Raw genomic sequence first — 18,504 nt, forward strand, 5'->3', positions numbered from 1 at the left:
CAACTGTGAAGTTGGGGGCAGACAGTCCACACTAGGACTGCCCTCAATTTTCACTCCAATTGTAGGTCCAAGGGTTTCTCAAAACCACTCTAATCTTTGATAATGTGCGAGAGAAATGCATAGAACTCATTGAAAACTATTATATTCACAATTATGGTTACAAGGAAAGGATACAGATTCAAATCAGCCAAGAGAAGAAACACATAGGGCAGAGTCTAAGAAAGTATCAAACTTCTGTTTGGTGAAACTTCGGTTTTCTTTTCCCAGTGGAGTCATGATGTGTTACTTTCCCAGTGTCAACGTGTGACGATATGCACAGAATGCTGCCAACCAGGGAAGCTCACCTGAGCCTCAGTGTTCAGAGCTTTTAGTGGGTCCTCATTATGCAGGCATGTTAGCGTGATTACCACGTGACTCAAAGACCCACCATAAATTACATTTTTGATCTTTCAGGCATGGCCATCTGCCAGCCCAAATCACATTGTTAGATTATCCTGTATGATCCTGGGCCCCAACATTCCAGGGGCTTAGAAATTATCTCTCATAAGCCAAGGGCAAAGGCCCAGACTCCTTTTTGGACAAGATTAAATTATCTACTATATACTTGCCCAGGCCTAGTCATCTCAAAGCTCGACTGCAGAATAATCTGCTTTCCAAACTCACTCAGATGATTGTTGGCAGAATTTAGTTCCTTGTGGACTGATGGACTGAGGACCATGGTTCTTCACTGCCTATTGTCCAGAGTCTACTCTCAGTCTTTGCCATGTGGGCATCTCTAACATGGCAGTTTACTTCATCAAAGTGAACTAGCCAAGAAGCTGAGAGGGTAAGAATGCTAGTGAGAGGGAGTGTTCTAGCAAGATGTAATCACAGTCTTTTGTAAGCTAATCATGGAAGTGATATCTCATCACTTTTTGCTTTATTCTATTCAATAGAAGCAAGTCTTTAGGTTCAGCCCACACTCAAGGGCAGAAGACTGCACAAGGACATGAATACTGGCAGATATTACTGACAGTCGTCTTAGAAGATGCCTATCACAGTAGGCTTAGGGAAAGAAGATAGGAGAGAGGGAGTGGTTGAACATTGAAGAAATAGTGGTAACCGAAGGATCAAGCTCCTGGGGGTAAAAGAAAATGGATTAAGAGCATATGCAGGAGGGAAAGATGCTAAAGCTATAGAAAAATGAATGAGGATCAATAATGGAGTTTTTCTTGTATGTAGATTTTTTCAAGGTTCTATGTGGTGTATTCCCTTGTTAATGACAAAGTGCCTTGAACAGTTGTATGAAAAGTCCTTTTCCTTTTATAGGAAAGTTGTTCCTTCTTAACCAACTACATTTCTCTGTAGTTGTTTAAATCAGAACATGCGTGCCAGGGAGTAGCGCTTGAGAGGTTAAGAGTTCATTATCTGTTGCACAAAATTAGTGCATTAAAATACTGTGGGTCAACAGAAAGTCAACTTATGGTAGGTTGTATAAACATTTGCAATAGATAGCTCATGGAGATAACCTAATATTTTCAATAGCACAGCACAGAACTAAAAGCCATATCTAAGTTGAGCTATCTCAGTGTATCCTCAATAGTGGCCAACTGTAATAATAAGATCACTAGAACTGGATTTAATATTGATCAGATATTGCTACAATGTTGAATCCAATTCTAGACTTAAGAGCAGTTACTATAAAGAGGTAAGGTGATCTTCGTTTACATTTAAGGGATAAGAAGTAACAGTCTTAAACTTTAAGATTTCAATTAAAATCGTAACTTTTCTGAAACTGAGACCTTTTAGTCAGTGGAATATATCATATTAAGTTGAATTTGTGAAAAGTTTCCCTCCTACAAAACATGACATTCATATTAAATTGTTTGACTGTGACTCTGATATCTGAAAACACAAGAATATATTATCAAATAGATGGTTTGTGGGTATATTTTTTAAAAAGCAGTAAGTTAGAATGGGTTCACTTATTATACAACATTCAAATTCTATCATATGTCTTCCCTGGTTTTTGTTGTTGTTGTTGTTGCTGTTGTTTTTGGCTATTTATTTATTTATTTATTTATTGAGATGGAGTCTCGCTGTGTCACTCAGTCTGGAACGCAGTGGCACGATATCGGCTCACTGTAACCTCTGCCTCCCAGGTTCAAGCGATTCTTCTGCCTCAGCCTCCCGAGTAGCTGGGACTGCAGGTGTGTGCCTCCATAACTGGCTAAGTTTTGTATTTTTAGAGACAGGGTTTCACCGTGTAGGCCAGGCTGGTCTTGAACTCCTGACCTCAAGTGATCCACCTGCCTTGGCCTCCCAAAGGGTTGGAATTACAGGTGTGAGTCACCGTGCCTGGTCTGTCCTCCCCTCTTTTACCAAGTAGCTGAATGGTGCTGGAGAAAATGACAAAATCATGATGACTGAACTCTAATTTTTTGTCACAAATCTCAAATGATCACTCAACACTTTCAGACATTCTTATTATCTTTCCCTAGTAAATATACTTTTCTACTCACCAATATGACAATATCACACCTCTTCTCTAATCTCTAGTAACTACTCCTTCTCACTTCCAGTTGATGTGTCACAGAGAAATAGATGAAATAAAACAACAACTCAACATTCCAACACCTAGTACACCACCTCCAGCCATCTTAATCTGTATACCTTTTACACTTCCTATTACGATAAAAAATTTTTCTTGATCCTATCAGAGGTTGATATGTCATCTGTGTAGTGAATATTATCCCCTCTCATCTTTTCAATGCCTTTAGTCTTGCAATTATTCCCCTTCTGAGCATCTTTTTTCCTTCCATTTAATAATTGCCATAGCCTCGCAAACATGTTCTAACATCTTTTATCCCCAAAATACCATTTCTTGATCCCTCTATGTCCCTCTGCCCTACTTTTATGCTTTATTTTCAATTAAATTCCTGGGTAAAGTTTCGATATTTGCTGATTCACCTCCCATTTTCTATATGACCCACTCCTATCAGATGTTTTTCTCCAACTACTCAACTTAAACGGCTTTTATCAACATTAGTAATGACCTATTTCTTGCCAATACCAATGATTAATTTGTCTTCCTTTATTATTTCACTTATCAGCACTATTTGACATAGCTTACCCATTCTTTCACAAAATACATCTCTTGGATTTCATGACAGACATCATACCATACCACACACATTTGATTTTTCTCCTTTGGATTAGCCTTATTTCTTGCTTTGCTTTGCTGGCATTTTCTGGATTACTAGCAAGCTGAACATCTAAAAGTTTTCAGAGTTTTAGCTCTTACATGTAGGTCTATGATCCTTACTGGGTTAAATTTTATAATATGAGGTAAGTTCATTTTTAAGTGTATCAGTATCCAATAGTTCTCTCACTATTTGTTGAAAAGACTATCCTTTCACCATGGAATTACCTTTGCCAAAAAGCAGTTGATCAAATGTGTATAGAGGCCTATTACTGGAGTCTCTAATCTATTTCACTGGCTATATCTAGCCTTAGATCAAAATCATACTGTTTTGATTATTGTAACTTAATGGTAAGTCCTGAAATCAGGTACTGGAAATCTTTCAATACTATTCTTACTCAAAATTGTTTTGGTTAATCTAGGCCCTTGCATTTCCATATCGATTTTGGAATGCATTTGTCAGTTTCTACAACAGAAAGTTCTCTACGATTAGGATTTTGATTGGCAGTCCTTTGAAGCCATAGATAAATTTTAGGAGAACTTTTAATAATATTGAGTCTTCCAATTTATGATTATGCTATCTCATTCTATTTACTTGAATATTCTTGAATTTTTTTCAGCAATATTTTGGAATCCTTGGCAAACAAAATCTGATGCATATTTTGTTAAATTTAAATATTTTTATGTCATTAAATGGTGTTGTTTTCTAAATTCTGATTTTCAAATTGTCGTTCTATGTCTATAAAATACAATTAATTTTTGTGTATCACTGAGCCCCGCCAGCTATCTGAACTCACAGTTTTTGTAGATATTTCCAGGGAGTTTTTAGGATTTTTTTATGTGAATAATTATGTCATCTGAAAATCAAGACAGTTTTACTTCTTCTTATCCAATGTATATGACATTTACTTCTTCCTCTTCCTTACTACATTGACTAGTTACCTCCAGTAAAATGTTGAGAGAAGTGGGAAAAGTGGACATTATTGCCTTTTTCTCAATCTTAGGGAAAGAACATCCATTTTTTTTTTCTTTTTGATTATACTTTTAAGTTCTAGGGTACATGTGCACAACATGCAGGTTTGTTACACATGTATACATGTACCATGTTGGTGTGCTGCACCCACTAACTCGTCATTTACATTAGGTATATCTACTAATGCTATCCCTCCCCCTTTCCAAGAACATTCATTTGTATAACTAAGTATGAAGTTAATAGCAGGTTTGTCATAGATATCACATATCAGGTAGGGAGTTTCTTCCATTCTTAGTTGGCAGAGAGTTTTTGTCATGAATGGATGTTGAATATCTCAAGTGATCTTCCAGCATCTATTGAGATGACAGTTTTTCTTTTTATAGACTTGATATAATGAACTGATTACTTGTAGAAATTTGAATAACCTTGCATTCCTAACATGAATCTAATTTTCTTGTCATATGTCATGCTGTTTGTTTGTTTTGAGACAGAGTCTTGCTCTGGAGTGCAGTGGTGTGATCTCAGCTCACTGCAACCTCCGCATGATGGGTTCAAGTGATTCTCCTGCCACAGCCTCCTGTGTAGCTGGGACTACGGGCACACGGCGCCATACCTTGCTAATTTTTCTATTTTTAGTAGAGACAGGGTTTCACCATGTTGGCCAGGCTGGTCTTGAACTCCTGACCTCAACTGATTTGCCCGCCTTGGCCTCCCAAAGTGCTGGGATTACAGGCATGAACCACAGCACCTTGCCATCGTATGTTATCCTTTTTATGTACTGCTGGATTTTGCTTGCTAACATTTCTGCCTTTAAGTTTGCATGGGATATCGGATTGTAATTGTCTTTTGTCTTTGTCAAGTTTTGATACCAGTGTGGTGCTAGCCTCATAAGACAAGCATCCAATCTCCTATTTTCTGTAAGAGTTAGTATAGAATTGATATTATTCCTTCCTTAAATGTTTGGGAGAATTTAATAGTAAGGCCATTTGGCCTGGAGAGTTTTTCTTTGTTTCTTTTGTTGCTTTTGAGAAACGGTCTTGCTCTGTTGCCCAGGCTGGAGTACAATCGCACACTCACAGTTCACTGCAGCCTAGACCTCTCCAGGTCAAGTGATCCTCCCACCTCAATCTCCCTAAGTAGTTGGCAGAACAGACGAGCATCACCACGCCCGGCTAATTTTTGTATTTTTTTGTGGAGACGAGGGACAGGGTTTCAACATGTTGCCCAGGCTGGTCTGGAACTCCCAGTGTCAAGGGATCCACCCACCTCAGCCTCCCAAAGCCACTGTGCCTGCTCTGGCCTGGAGTTTTCTTGTAAGAAGTGGTGTGTGTGTGTGTGTGTGTGTGTGTGTGTGTGTGTGTGTGTGTGTGGAGAGAGAGAGAGAGAGAGAGAGAGAGAGAGAGAGAGAGAGAGAGAGAAGGGGGGAGGCTTAACCAAAGATTCTGAGTACTATGATAAATACAGAGATACTCAAATTTTCTTCTTGAGTTTTGAGTTTCTGTCTTTTAAGGAATTTGTCCATTTCACCTATGTTTATTGGTATAAAAATGTTCATAATGTTCTTTTAATATCCTTGTCCTTTTAATGACTAAATTTCATAGTGATGAAACCTTTTTAATTCCTGATACTGATAATGTGTTTATTTTATCAGTCTGGGTAGAGGGTTTATCAATTATATTGCTCTTTTTAAAAAACAACTTTTGGTTGCATTTATTTCCTTCCATTTATTTCAACTATTTATTATTTCATTCATTTTGCTTGTTTTGGTTTCAATATGCTGGTGGTTTTTTTCTAGTTACTTAAGACAAAAGTTTATTGAGTTGAGTTCTTTCTTCTTTTTAATGTAACCAGGTACTATTACAAATTTTAATGTTTTCGTTTTAATTGAAAGTATTTTCTAATTTTCCTGTGATTTTTCCTGATTCATAGGTTAGTCACAAGTATGATTCTTAATCTCCAAAATTAGAGTTTTTCAGTTATCTATTTTTTTATTTCTAGTTTAACGCCATTATGATCAGACTATATACTTTGTACGATTTAAGTCCTTTTAAAGTTGATGACGTTTGTTTTATGGCTCGGAATGTGGTCTCGCTTAGTGAATGTTTCATGTGCACTTGCCAAGAGTGTGTATTCTGCTATTGTTGGGTTGGTCACCTATAAACGTCAATTAGGTCAAGTCGGTTAATAGGGCTTTCCAAGTTTTCCATATCCATACTAACTTTCTGTCTACTTGTTCCATCAGTTACAGAGAAAATTTACTGTTGCACTTGCCTGCCTCACAGTCCGTGGACAAAAGGCATCCTGCATTCTAACAAGAGTTGCTGGCCCCAGAGCGGGAAGAGGGGACGGCGCGACTGTAGGTGTGAACCAGGCACTCACTTCGCACTCACTGGAGTAAATCTCTTCCCTTTAGCCAGAGGATAAACCCGTAGTCCTTAAATCCTCCTCTCCTCCGCCTCAGCAGCAGTTCCGTTTTTTTTTTTTTTACCAGGCCCCTCCTTCCAGTCGAACGCACCAATTAAAGGTACAAAAAAAAAAAAAAAAAAAAAAGTTTATCTGTACCTTGTCCCGGGTTGACTGACTCTCGCGAGAATTCGTGGAGCTCCGACTGTTTCCGCGCAGATATCGCGAGGCGATTGGTAGCCGGGGGAGGGCTGCGCCGTGGCCCCGCCTTTCCGGAGCGCGGGCGCGCGGTGGCGGGAATTTCGCTTGTTTGCGGTTTAGACCCCACAGATTCCTAGTGGTGGTATGGGTCACAGGAGGTAGATTTCGGAAGCTGGAAGTGTGAGCAGGTACGACAGGCACCTCGGGTAACCGACGCACCGGGTCCTTGTTGCAGCCGGGTGCGCGGGATACTGGCACCCAGCCTTCTCCGCCCGAGTGCTGCCGGGCATGGGCCTGGTGGGTCTCGCCTCCTTGAAGGGTTGAGGTTGGCTCTAGGGACTGGTTTCCTGGTTTCCACCCCGAGCCGGGGAGGGAGCGTTCTCCACCTTGCTGCTAGGAAACGGGCGGAGAGTGGTTTAGAAACCTTGCGGAGGGCGAAGTTCTAGGCGAGCCCGGGACGCTCTGTTCTGCAGACATTTCTTTGCTTTTCACCTTGTCCTGGGCTGCACAGTCCGACCTAGTGGGCTGATTTTGAAGTCCCTGCCACAGCCAGTTGGTTGTGCATTTTGTCTTAAGTTCTGGCAGCCTTGAGGGGCGGAGCGGCAGGGGAGGATTGGGAATTTGGCTTCTGGGTTTGTTCGTTTTTCCTTGCTGCTGGCGGACGTCCTGGGAACTTTCTGAAGTAACCCCCAGTCTCTCGGCCCCCACCTACAGGAATTTCTTCACACCTTCTCTTTGGAGCCCTTAATGATACGACGAACCCCAAACATTTCAGAACATGAAGTAAACAATGGAAAACTGTTCTGCCGCATCGACGTTCCTGACTGACAGTTTAGAGCTGGAGCTGGGCACAGAATGGTGCAAACCTCCTTACTTTTCTTGTGCTGTTGACAACAGAGGAGAAGGAAAACATTTTTCTGGAGAATCCTACCTTTGCAGCGGAGCCCTTAAGCGGTAGGTAAAGCTCAGAGACATTTTCCCTCATCTGATTATTCGCCAGTTTTTTAGGAATGTTAGTTACTTCAGCCCATTTAACTTGGGTGTTCACCAAATCATGTTGTATAAATCAGCTTAGTATATCATAAGGGTACAAATGATTATCAGTTCTGCTGCTGGCTTCTTGGTAAGGGCATATCTAAAGCATTTGGGGTATTAGGGAAAACTTCCTTGGTAACTGATGTGCCCTTACTGTAGGGAGCTGGGCGCTAATTTTTCTTTTACTTAAAGTGAATTCCTAACTGTCTGAGCCTTTTGAAATGGTATTTCCTTCTAAAGGGTGTGATAATATTCTAGAGCTTTCCAGTAATTTTTAAGAAAGACAAACATTTTTTTTATTGCCCCGTTCCTTTTAATTCTACCTATTTTGCTTCGGGCAGGTACATACATATTACAGTAAAACTGCTGTTCTTGAAATATTTTGGTAATACCTGCTGAGGCAGTTTCAGTCAGGAAACTGTTTTTGTTGACTTTATAGTTGTACGTTGTGAGAGACCTTAAATAGAATACCCAACTTCATTAATTGGATACTGTTCTCCAGATAAGGCTCAGAGTAACTGTTAGCAGTTTCAACAATTAAATGTCCCCTCGGAGGATAAAATTCTACAACTGAAGACTACTGGTGAAGACAGGCAGAAATATGTGTTTTAGAACCCGTGTTGATTTTTCCTCTTAATTTACATTACACTTTAGTTGTACATTTTATCAATATAGAAGATTGACATTTTAATACAGTCTAGCTATTGTAATCTTGAATGTGTAAAGTACCAAGGCATTTTCTGACTTTTTATACATGTCATGTATAATATGGATTCAAATAATGTAAAGGTATGGTACTTAGTTTACTTTTTAATGGGATTAAAACATAATTTTCATTTCAGATTGATTTTGAATCTTGATCCTTTACCAACTAATTTTGAAGAAGACACCTTAGAAATATTTGGCATTCAGTGGGTTACTGAAACAGCATTAGTGAATTCATCTAGAGAGCTCTTTCATTTATTCAGGTATTTCTTCGTTTTAACTTTCTGTGAGTGTAGGTGTTGTTCACTTGTGTAAATTACATTGTTGGGTGGCTTCTAATACTGATACTGCAAAAGACCAGGAGAATTGTGCAGGTTGCTCACTTGATTATCTTACCAGTAACGGTAATCAAGCAGCAACACCTGATGAATAATGGTTTTAATGAGTTGTGTTTTATTTTCAGAATCTTTATTCTTTGCATTTGACTTCATGTATTGACAAATATTTAAGGCTTTGAACTATGATTTTGGAAGAAAATTAAAATACTTTTGTTGTTCAATAGCCATAGTGTTTCAGTGATCTTTAGAGTATGATCTTTCCAAATAAATAGTTTAGATTGTGTAATAGAAATATTAATTCTCTATTTGGACAACATTAAAAATTTTTTTAATGAAAAAATTTAAGCATACACAAAATAATATAATGAACATCCATATACCCTCCTTCAGTTGCAGTAAACAACAACTTTTTATTACATTTCCTTCATATGTCTTGTCTCCTCTTCTTTTGATTCTTTTGACTGACTTGTAAGCAAATCCTAGGTATCATGTCATTTCACCCATAAATACTTGAGTATGAATTTCTTAAAAATATGGGCTTTTTAAAAACGATGAGGACAGCTAGGCACGGTGGCTCATGCTTGTAATCCCAGCACTTTGGGAGGCCGAGGCGGGCAGACCACGAGGTTGGGAGTTTGAGACCAGCCTGACCAACATGGTGAAACCCCTTCCTACTAAAAATACAAAAATTACCTGGGCGTTGTGGTGCGCGCCTGTAGTCCCAGCTACTCGGGAGGCTGAGGCAGGAGAATTGTTGGAACCTGGGAGGCGAAGCCTGCGGTGATTCGAGATTGCCCACTGCACTCCAGCCCAAGCGACAGAGCGAGACTCCGTCTCAAAAAAAAAAAAAAAAAAAAAACTCTATTAATAAAAATTAAAGTTCTTCATTATCACTTAAGACACAATTCAGATTCAGATTTTAGGTAATTTTAAACAGGAGTCAGTTATTGAAACCAAATTATTTCAAAACACAGTAAAAATCTCTGTGATACATTTAAAGGAAAATGGAGAGGTGGAAGGAATTCTCCCACTATCATCCCATGAAATCTTTTGAAGAGACTTAACTGTATCTATGCCATGTCATACATTTTATTGAGAGAACAGGCTGAGTGAGCCAGGCTTTAGGACATAGGTTACAAATGTGGGTTAATTTTTAAAGAGTTTGAAATCAACTAGGAAGAATAGCAAGAAATTACTATCAGGAATTAAGATGGAACATCATAAAACAGCATTCCCTGATAACTTTAGTCTACATTATTCCTTTTTTGGACTTCCATTGTTTAACTGTATGATACAGTTTAAAATTTTGTTATGTAACTGTTAACCTAGAATGTTTTATGTATCTTAAACTTCTTTTTTTTTTTTGTGAGACAGAGTCTCACACTGTCACCCAGGCTGGAGTGCAGTGGCGCTTCTTTGCCTCAGCTTCCCAAGTAGCTGGGATTACAGGGGCCCGCCACCACGCCCGGCTAATTTTTGTGTATTTTTAGTAGAGATAGGGTCTCACCATGCTGGCCAGGCTGGTCTTGAATTCCTGACCTCAGGTGATCCACCTACCTTGGCCTCCCAAAGTGCTAGGATTACAGGCGTGAGCCACTGCACCCCGTCTTAAACTGCTTAAAGATATACACAGTATCTTGCTGATGGTGAAGTCTGTAGTATTTGTAATAATTTTTGAAATATATGCAGTCTTTAATAGATACTTTTGGAATGTCGGGCAAGGATGTATTTTATCTTTTCTTAAAGTTTTCATTACCTGAAGCTGATCCTTTAATTAACAGTCACAAGGTATTAATCATCATCCCCAAATAAAAAAGGTATTGAAGCTGTGTAATAGATTTGGAAACATTATCCATGTAATTGTTACATGCTTTATAAAGTGTTCTAAAATTAACTCTCACCTTACATTTTTAAAATTAGGCAACAACTGTACAACTTGGAAACCTTGTTACAGTCCAGTTGTGATTTTGGTAAGTTTAACGTGTGTTTAATGGCAAAAGAGAATGGTGCTGCATTATAGTGAGTTGCATATGGGTCCACGATGGTGTAATTGGGATATCATGATAATATGGAGGAAGCATTAGGCCAGAAGTTTATGAACTTAGTATGCAGAAAAAGTATGACTTTAAATTTTGTTGTACCTGAGATATATAGTATTTTCCCAAATCTGTAGATTGTAAAGGTAAAACCAACTTAAGGAAGCTAAACTTCTCTGAAGAAAATTAGTGCTTGTTTTGGAGGTAGGGAGTGGGATAGAGAACTTAAATAAGAACTAAAAAGTGTCAGACCTCATCCTCTCTTCTTGATTTTCTTTTCTGCTTTTTTGTTTGCTTTTGGTGTTTAATGGATTACTGATTTCTTTTTTTTTTTTTTTAAGATTGGTATCTTTTTTTTTTTCTTTTGATATGGAGTTCCACTCTTTTGTCAAGGCTGGAGTGCAAGAGTGCGATCTCACCTCACTGCAACCTCTGCCACCCGAGTTCAAGTGATTCTCCTGCCTCAGCCTCCCAAGTAGCTGGGATTATAGGCACCCGCCACCACCCCCAGCTAATTTTTGCATTTTTAGTAGAGATGGGATTTCGCCATTTTGGCCAGGCTGATTTCAAACTCCTGACCTCAGGTGATCTGCACGCCGTGGCCTCCTGAAGTGCTAGGATTACAGGCATGAGCCACAGTGTGTACAGTTAAGGTAGTAAAGGGAATTGAAGGTCAGTGTGTTTTAGCGCAGGCTGCTTCTCCTTTCTGGTAATTTTGGTGCAGTGCAGGGTTTAAAATTATGGCCTTGTCACCCTGGCTTCCAACCCTAGCTAATTGTGGGTCTTATGCCAAGTAATAGTTGTAACATTGTTGAGCATGTTAAGTGCTTAACACAGTGTCTATCATTAGTGATGCCTAGCAACCAAAGACTACCTGGAACACTTTTGGTCAAATAGAAGTTTATTAGATTATGAAAAAAGGAGAAATATAGATTATGAGGAAAAGCTGGGGCTTGTCAGTAAGAGGGAGTAGGAAGGGACTTGTTAGATGTTTGGGGCTCATTCTGGTAATTTTGGGTAGGGCTTAAGGGGGATAAGGCTATTTTCTGGATTGGATGCTGTTAATTAGCAGGGGCAATTTGAAGAGTGGGTATTTTAATTTTTATCTAGGAGGTGAGACAAAGGGAGGGTCCTAATTAGTAAAGAAGTATTGTCCTGGTCACTGGAAGAGGGAGGATGTGCATTTTTTTTTTCTTTTTTTTTTTTTTTCTTTTTTTGTGTGTGTGTTTTGTTTGGGGTGTATGTGATTGCATAGTGCCATGTTTTGTATTCAGACATGGTTATAGAGGTTTTGTTTTTGTCTTGTTTCACTATAATAATGGAGTGGCCCTGTATCATTATTGTTATTTATTATTATTATTATTTTTTGAGATGGAGTCTTGCTCTGTCACCCAGGCTGGAGTGCAGTGGCATGATTTTGGCCCACTGCCACCTCCGGTTCAAGCAATCCTCCCGCCTCAGCCTCCTGAGTGCTAGGATTACAGGTGCATGCCAACCACACCTGGATAATTTTTGTATTTTTAGTAGAGATGGGGATTCACCATGTTGGTCAGGCTGGTCTCGAACTCCTGACCTTGTGATCCGCCTGCCTCGGCCTCCCAAAGTGCTGGAATTACAGGTGTGAGCCACTGCGCCTGGACTATTTTTTGTTTTACAAAAATTGTTTATTTTCAGTAGGGAATACCATGGCCTAGCTGTTAGCTATCAGCTTTTAGGCTGTTTTATATGTTTTGTTTTCTTAGCATGTTATGTGATTTGTAAATGTTAAGTATTATTGTTTCATTATCATCTGATGAGTTCCTGGTTCATGCTGGGTACTGTGCAAGGTACTGATGAATCAAAGAGGAAAAATATGCTGCTGATGAGTTTGCAGTTGTGTAGACAGTAAGACATGCAAAGACATGCAAGCATACGTCAGCTTGGTAAATGAAGAAGTACTGTGATAAAGGAATGTACAAGCTGCTGTGGGAGCCAAGGGCTTTGTCTGTCTGTGAGCTCATCACTAAATGAAGCCAGATCTGGGTCTTCACAGATGGGAAGGAATTAGCTAGGCAAAAGATTCGGGAAAAGGTCTTTGGACAGGAAGAATTCCAGGCAGGAAGAAAGAAAAAAACCTATAAACAAAGACGTGATGTGTGTAAAAACATAAAAGTTTAGAGAGCATGGAGTAAATATTAATTACATATGGTTGGATCAGAATGTGTGTGAGTGATGAATTTGGAAGAGGTGAAAGCAGAGTTGGCTTTGTAAACCATGACAAAGAGTCTGATTTTTATTTTGGAACTCCTGGGGAACCACTAAAAGATTGTAGTGGAAAGAACCAGAATACCTTTACATAGAATGACTTAAGTAAATTGGGTTCATGGAAGGCATTTATTATGATAAGATTATTATTATTACACTTATTAACCTGAAACCACTGCAGTGGACTATTTGTTAAGATGGTTGTTACACTGACATTTTGGCTGTTTTTGTTGCTTAAAAAAGCTTTTAATGATAGATTTTGGACACAAGTTAGTAGTGTTAAATATTATCTATACATGAACTTGTTCCTGCCATGTAGCTGTGTTCGTTAACTTGTGTAGGTACCCTTGGCCCTCAGCCGTCCCAAGAAGTCCTTATGTAGGGTTACTTAGTTACTTACTGCCAGATGAGTATAGTTCTTGTTCTAATCATTATGCTTCCAGGGTTAATTTCCAGTTGAGGCAGAATAACATACATAATAACGTATGTTTTGCTGATAGCTGTTTTTTTTCCCCTCTTTCTCTCTGTCTCGAGACAGGGTCTCACTCTGTCGCCCAGGCTGGAGTGCGGTGACGTGATCATGACTCATTGCAGCCTTGACCTCCCGGGCTCAAGCAGATCCTCCCATCTCAGCTTCCCAAGTAGCTGAGACTACAGGCTCACACCACCATGCCTGGCTAATTTTTGCTGATAGCTGTTTTTTTTCCCCTCTTTCTCTCTGTCTCGAGATAGGGTCTCACTCTGTCGCCCAGGCTGGAGTGCAGTGGCGTGATCATGACTCATTGCAGCCTTGACCTCCTGGGCTCAAGCAGATCCTCCCATCTCAGCTTGCCAAGTAGCTGAGACTACAGGCTCACACCACTATGCCTGGCTAATTTTTAAATTTTTTGTAGAGATAGGGTCTCACTATGTTGCCAAGACTGGTCTCAAACTTCTGGGCTCAAGTGACCCTCCCGCCCTGGCCTCCCAAAGTGCTAGCATTGTAGATATCAGCCACCACACTCAGCCAAGAGCTATTCTTAAATATGGTTGTTGGTGTTACCCTGTCTCAGCTATTGTGTTTGTTTTTGTCTCTAGACATTCCTTACGGATTTTTTTAAATGTCTTCCATTTCTAACTGCATGCTTGTTTTCATCCATCTTGAATATATGGAGTGTATATTATAACCAATGTTTTTAACCTTGTTGCTGCTACTAATAATTCTTTTTTTTTTTTTTTTGAGGTGGAATCTCGGTCTGTCACCAGGCTGGAGTGCAGTGGCGCCATCTCAGCTTACTGCAACCTCTGACTCCCTGGTTCAAGTGATTTTCTTGCCTCAGCCTCCCGAGTAGCTGGGATTACAGGCACATACCACCACACCCAGCTGATTTTTGTATTTTTAGTAGAAACGGGGTTTCATCATGTTGTCCAGGATGATCTTGATCTCCTGACCTCATGATTCACCTGCCTCAGCCTCCCAAAGTGCTGGGATTACAGGTGTGAGCCACCACGCCCAGCCAATAATTATTTTATCACTGTCATTTCTGAAACTGTTTGTATTTATAAGTTTTTCTCCTGGTTCTGTGATATATTTTTCTGCTTCTTTGAATATGTAGTAATGTTTCGTTGTGAGATGAACATTATGGGTTTCACATTGTTGCTTTCTGGATTTTTTTTATTCCTTAAACTAGATGTTGAATTTTGTTCTGGCTCGCTATTGTGTAGTTGTAATCCAGTGGCTCTTTTTGGGGCTTGCTTTAAATTTCGGTAGGACTTTTAAAAAGCAGGCTTTTAATGTTAATTTAGCCTAGTAAATTAGCCTAGTAAGGCTTTTGAGAATTCTTTCTTATGCCTGGTCTATTATGAGATTTTTTTTCATGCTTGCTGGTGAGAACTTGAACTATTCCCTGGCTTGTGTACTCTTTATAGGGAATTATTTTCTGGTGTTTTTCCCTGGCCTTGGGTAATATTTTTCATGCTTGAACAGATCAGTACTTAGTCAAATCTCAGAGGGACCCTTCTGTACCCTTCCAGAACTCTATTTTGTATAGCTTCTTTCTTTTTGGGTACTTTTGCCCTGCAAATTTGGACTTCCTGAAACTTGGATCCCATATCTCCTCATCTCAGAGAGTGAGTTGGGCTGTATTTGGGTTCTCTTCCTCATATTGCAGCCTGGAGACTGTCTCTAGTTGGGGAGCTGGTGCAGTTGTAGGGCTCAGTTTCTCTCTGGGAGAGCAAAATCTTATATTGTCTTGTGTCCAGAGCCTGAAAACGTGCTTGATGTAATTTTTATGGTTTTCAGTTTTACAGTGGGAGATGGAGCAATCTGATTATTTTACTCCATCTTGCCTGGATGCAGATGTTCATTGCTGTTATTTTTAAGAGAGTACTGCCTTTATGGGCTGGGAATTATGAAAATTGGGATGATACGACTTTTTATGGGTGAAATACAGCCATAGAAATGCAGCTTAATATGGAGGTATTTACACAACTACTTCACACTTATGCTTCTGCTCTGCCAAAGTAGTGGCCATGATTGTTCATTTGAATTAAACTTCAGTTTTATGTTTAGTATGGGTGTAAATTTGTAGCCTATAATTCTCATCATGTTTTCTTTGCTTTTGTTTACTAGATTGTCTCTTACTCATTCTCTCTATAATGATTATCAGTGTTTTGCCCATGGTAACTACCTAGATAATTATTGCTGATATAAATACTGAAGTAAGTGAGGGAAAGCTGACATGGAGTGAGGTTGGCAGAAAGACAGCAACTGTTAAAAGGTCATTCAGAACTTTATAAATTATTATTAGGAGTTTTTATTTTATTCTAAATATAGTAGGTATTCTTTCAAGAGTTTTGACTTGGGAACAAGATAAATTGATACACACTTTAAGCAGATTTTTTACTTGGTGTATAGGGGGACAAAAGAGAGCATGGAAAGACCTGTGAAGAGTGCTATTGTGGTGTTTAAGTGCTTATGGGGAAAGGGATAGTTTCAATGTATATTTGGTTATAAACTTAATAGGACTCTGAAAGATTAGATATGAGGTTAAAGGAAATGGAAGAATCAAGAACTACATAGGCTACTGGTGACACCATTTAATGAAATGCTGAAAACAAGGGCGGCATGAACAGGTTTTGAAAGAAATCAAAGGATGTATTATTTGCACTGTCTGAGCAATCCAAGTATAGGTGTTAGGCAGTTTAACATGCAAGGTCTGGAGTGCCAAGGAGAGATGTGGGTTGTAGATAACCCCTTTAGAGTCATTACCATTTATTAATAAAGGAACTGATGAGATCATGCATATGGGAAGAGATATACAGAGAGTAGAGAATTCAGGACTGAGTCCTGAAGAGACCATATTAATAATAGAATTGAGGAGGAGGAGCCAATAAAAGAGGGGTAGGACAAAGGACACATGAGGAAGAAAGAAGACTGTCACTATGTGGCACCATGAAGCCAGGTGTAGCTAGTGCTACTGTGGGAGCAAGTTACTTGAGGGTAGGCATTGTCCATTAGATTGGGCAATGTGGGTTTGATTGGTGACTTTAATAAGAGCATTTTTTGAGGAGTAGTGGGGAGCAAAAACCATATGAGAATGTTTAATATAAAATGTTACAAGATAGAGAATTGCTGCTGGTATGGCTTACAACATTTTTTGTCACTGCCCATGATAATTATTTGAATTATCAACATTGTCTATTTTGGTTTCAGGGAAGGTATCAACGCTGCACTGCAAAGCAGACAATATCAGACAGCAGTGTGTACTATTTCTCCATTATGTTAAAGTTTTCATCTTCAGGTAGGATATCAGATGAGTATTTTGATCACTGCATGAATTTCTGTGTGTATTCATATAGACTCTGATTGTTTATTTTATCTAATTATTTTTTAGGTATCTGAAAGTACACAATGCTGAGAGTCATGTTCCTGTCCATCCTTATGAGGCTTTGGAGGCTCAACTTCCCTCACTGTTGATTGATGAGCTTCATGGATTACTCTTGTATATTGGACACCTATCTGAACTTCCCAGTATTAATATAGGAGCATTTGTAAATCAAAACCAGATTAAGGTTCGACTTGTTTCATTTAATTTTTAAATTATCAGCTTTTTCTCCCCACAAGGAATATTCATTCAGGAAGGAGAGAAATTAGTCAAAATTACAGCTCTGCAACCTGACTGCCTGTGTTGAAATTCTTGCCCCCATCCTCCTTTTATTAATTATGTGCTCTTGGGCAAATGACATCTCTTGCCTCAGCCTCCCCATCTGTGTAATTCTTATAACTTACTAGAATCATTGGGAGAATTAAATAAATTAATATATATGAAGTTATTAAAACATAATATTCATTGAATCAGTAGCTATTCTCTTGATTTATGACAGTGTAAATGTCTGAAGATTTTAAAGCAAATGAAATAATCTTTGTTTTCTAAAATTTTTTTATCATATATTGCAGTAAGATTCAAGATCAGCTTATTAAAAAAAACTTCCAAGACCACATCATTGTGTGTATTCTGATTTTTGAGGCCTTTTTGGAAAGTGATTAAGATTGTTTTGACTCTGCCCTTTTTTTCCTTCCTGTGATAATCATTCCTTCTGAAGTTTGGTTTTTAAAAATTTATATTGTTACCATGCCTAGCTTATAGATAAGTAATAGATTCTCCCTATGAAAATGGGAGCTTGTATGAATAACAAATTATGGTAATTCACAGTGAGATTCCCTGAAGTCTCAACCCCTTTCATTATATTTGACTTTACCATTTTGAATAATATTTACTCTTTATGAACATACCTTTGTTAAAATATAAAAACAGCTGAGCATGGTAGCTCATGCCTGTAATCCCAACACTTTGGGTGGCTGAGGCAGGGAGGAGTGCTTGAATCCAGGATTTGAGACCAGCTTGGGCAACATAGCGAGACCCCATCTCTATAAAAAATTAAAAAGTTAGCCAAGGGTGGTGGCACATACCTTGTAGTCTTAGCTACTCAGGAGGTTGAGGTGGGAGGATCAGTTGAACTCAGGAGGTCGAGGCTGTGGTGAGACATGACTGCACCACTGCATTCCAGCCTGGATGACAGAGCAAGACCCTATTTCAATAAATAAAATAAATAGAATTAAATGTTTACATGTTTCTGTGAAATGTAGCAGAAACAAGTTGACTTTTTTATCAGAGATCAATATATGTAATAATAAAAGCAAATAAAGTTCTAACTGAATTTACAAGTTAGTATAACTAATCCATAGAAAACAAATAGGTAATTGCTTTTAATTATGTCATTTAATAAAAAGATTCATGAGTAGATTGTTGAAGGAGGGATGTTTTCCTTATTAGTTTCTGTAAATTGGACTGGTTTTTATTTTCTAGTTATCCATCGAATACATAAGAAATAAAAATGAATAATTTA

At 38.7% G+C, this 18,504-nt stretch overlaps 1 protein-coding gene across 2 annotated transcripts in view; it reads left to right on the forward strand.

Moving 5' to 3' along the window:
• The first annotated feature begins 6,784 nt into the window (after positions 1-6,784).
• MMS22L (MMS22 like, DNA repair protein) overlaps positions 6,785-18,504 on the forward strand; it is a 136,905-nt gene continuing 125,185 nt past the window's right edge. The window contains exons 1-6 of one of the 2 annotated variants that reach the window (XM_015136966.3): positions 6,785-6,946; positions 7,473-7,712; positions 8,636-8,761; positions 10,757-10,806; positions 16,811-16,898; positions 16,992-17,169. In XM_015136966.3, the coding sequence (XP_014992452.3) occupies positions 7,549-7,712; positions 8,636-8,761; positions 10,757-10,806; positions 16,811-16,898; positions 16,992-17,169 (606 nt within the window). In that variant the 5' untranslated portion in view covers positions 6,785-6,946; positions 7,473-7,548. Of the gene's footprint in view, positions 6,947-7,119; positions 7,713-8,635; positions 8,762-10,756; positions 10,807-16,810; positions 16,899-16,991; positions 17,170-18,504 lie in introns of those variants that run through there. The other variant, XM_078001242.1, reaches the window with a different exon arrangement.

Source organism: Macaca mulatta, chromosome 4 (assembly GCF_049350105.2).
Source record: "Macaca mulatta isolate MMU2019108-1 chromosome 4, T2T-MMU8v2.0, whole genome shotgun sequence".
Lineage (NCBI taxonomy): Eukaryota > Metazoa > Chordata > Mammalia > Primates > Cercopithecidae > Macaca > Macaca mulatta.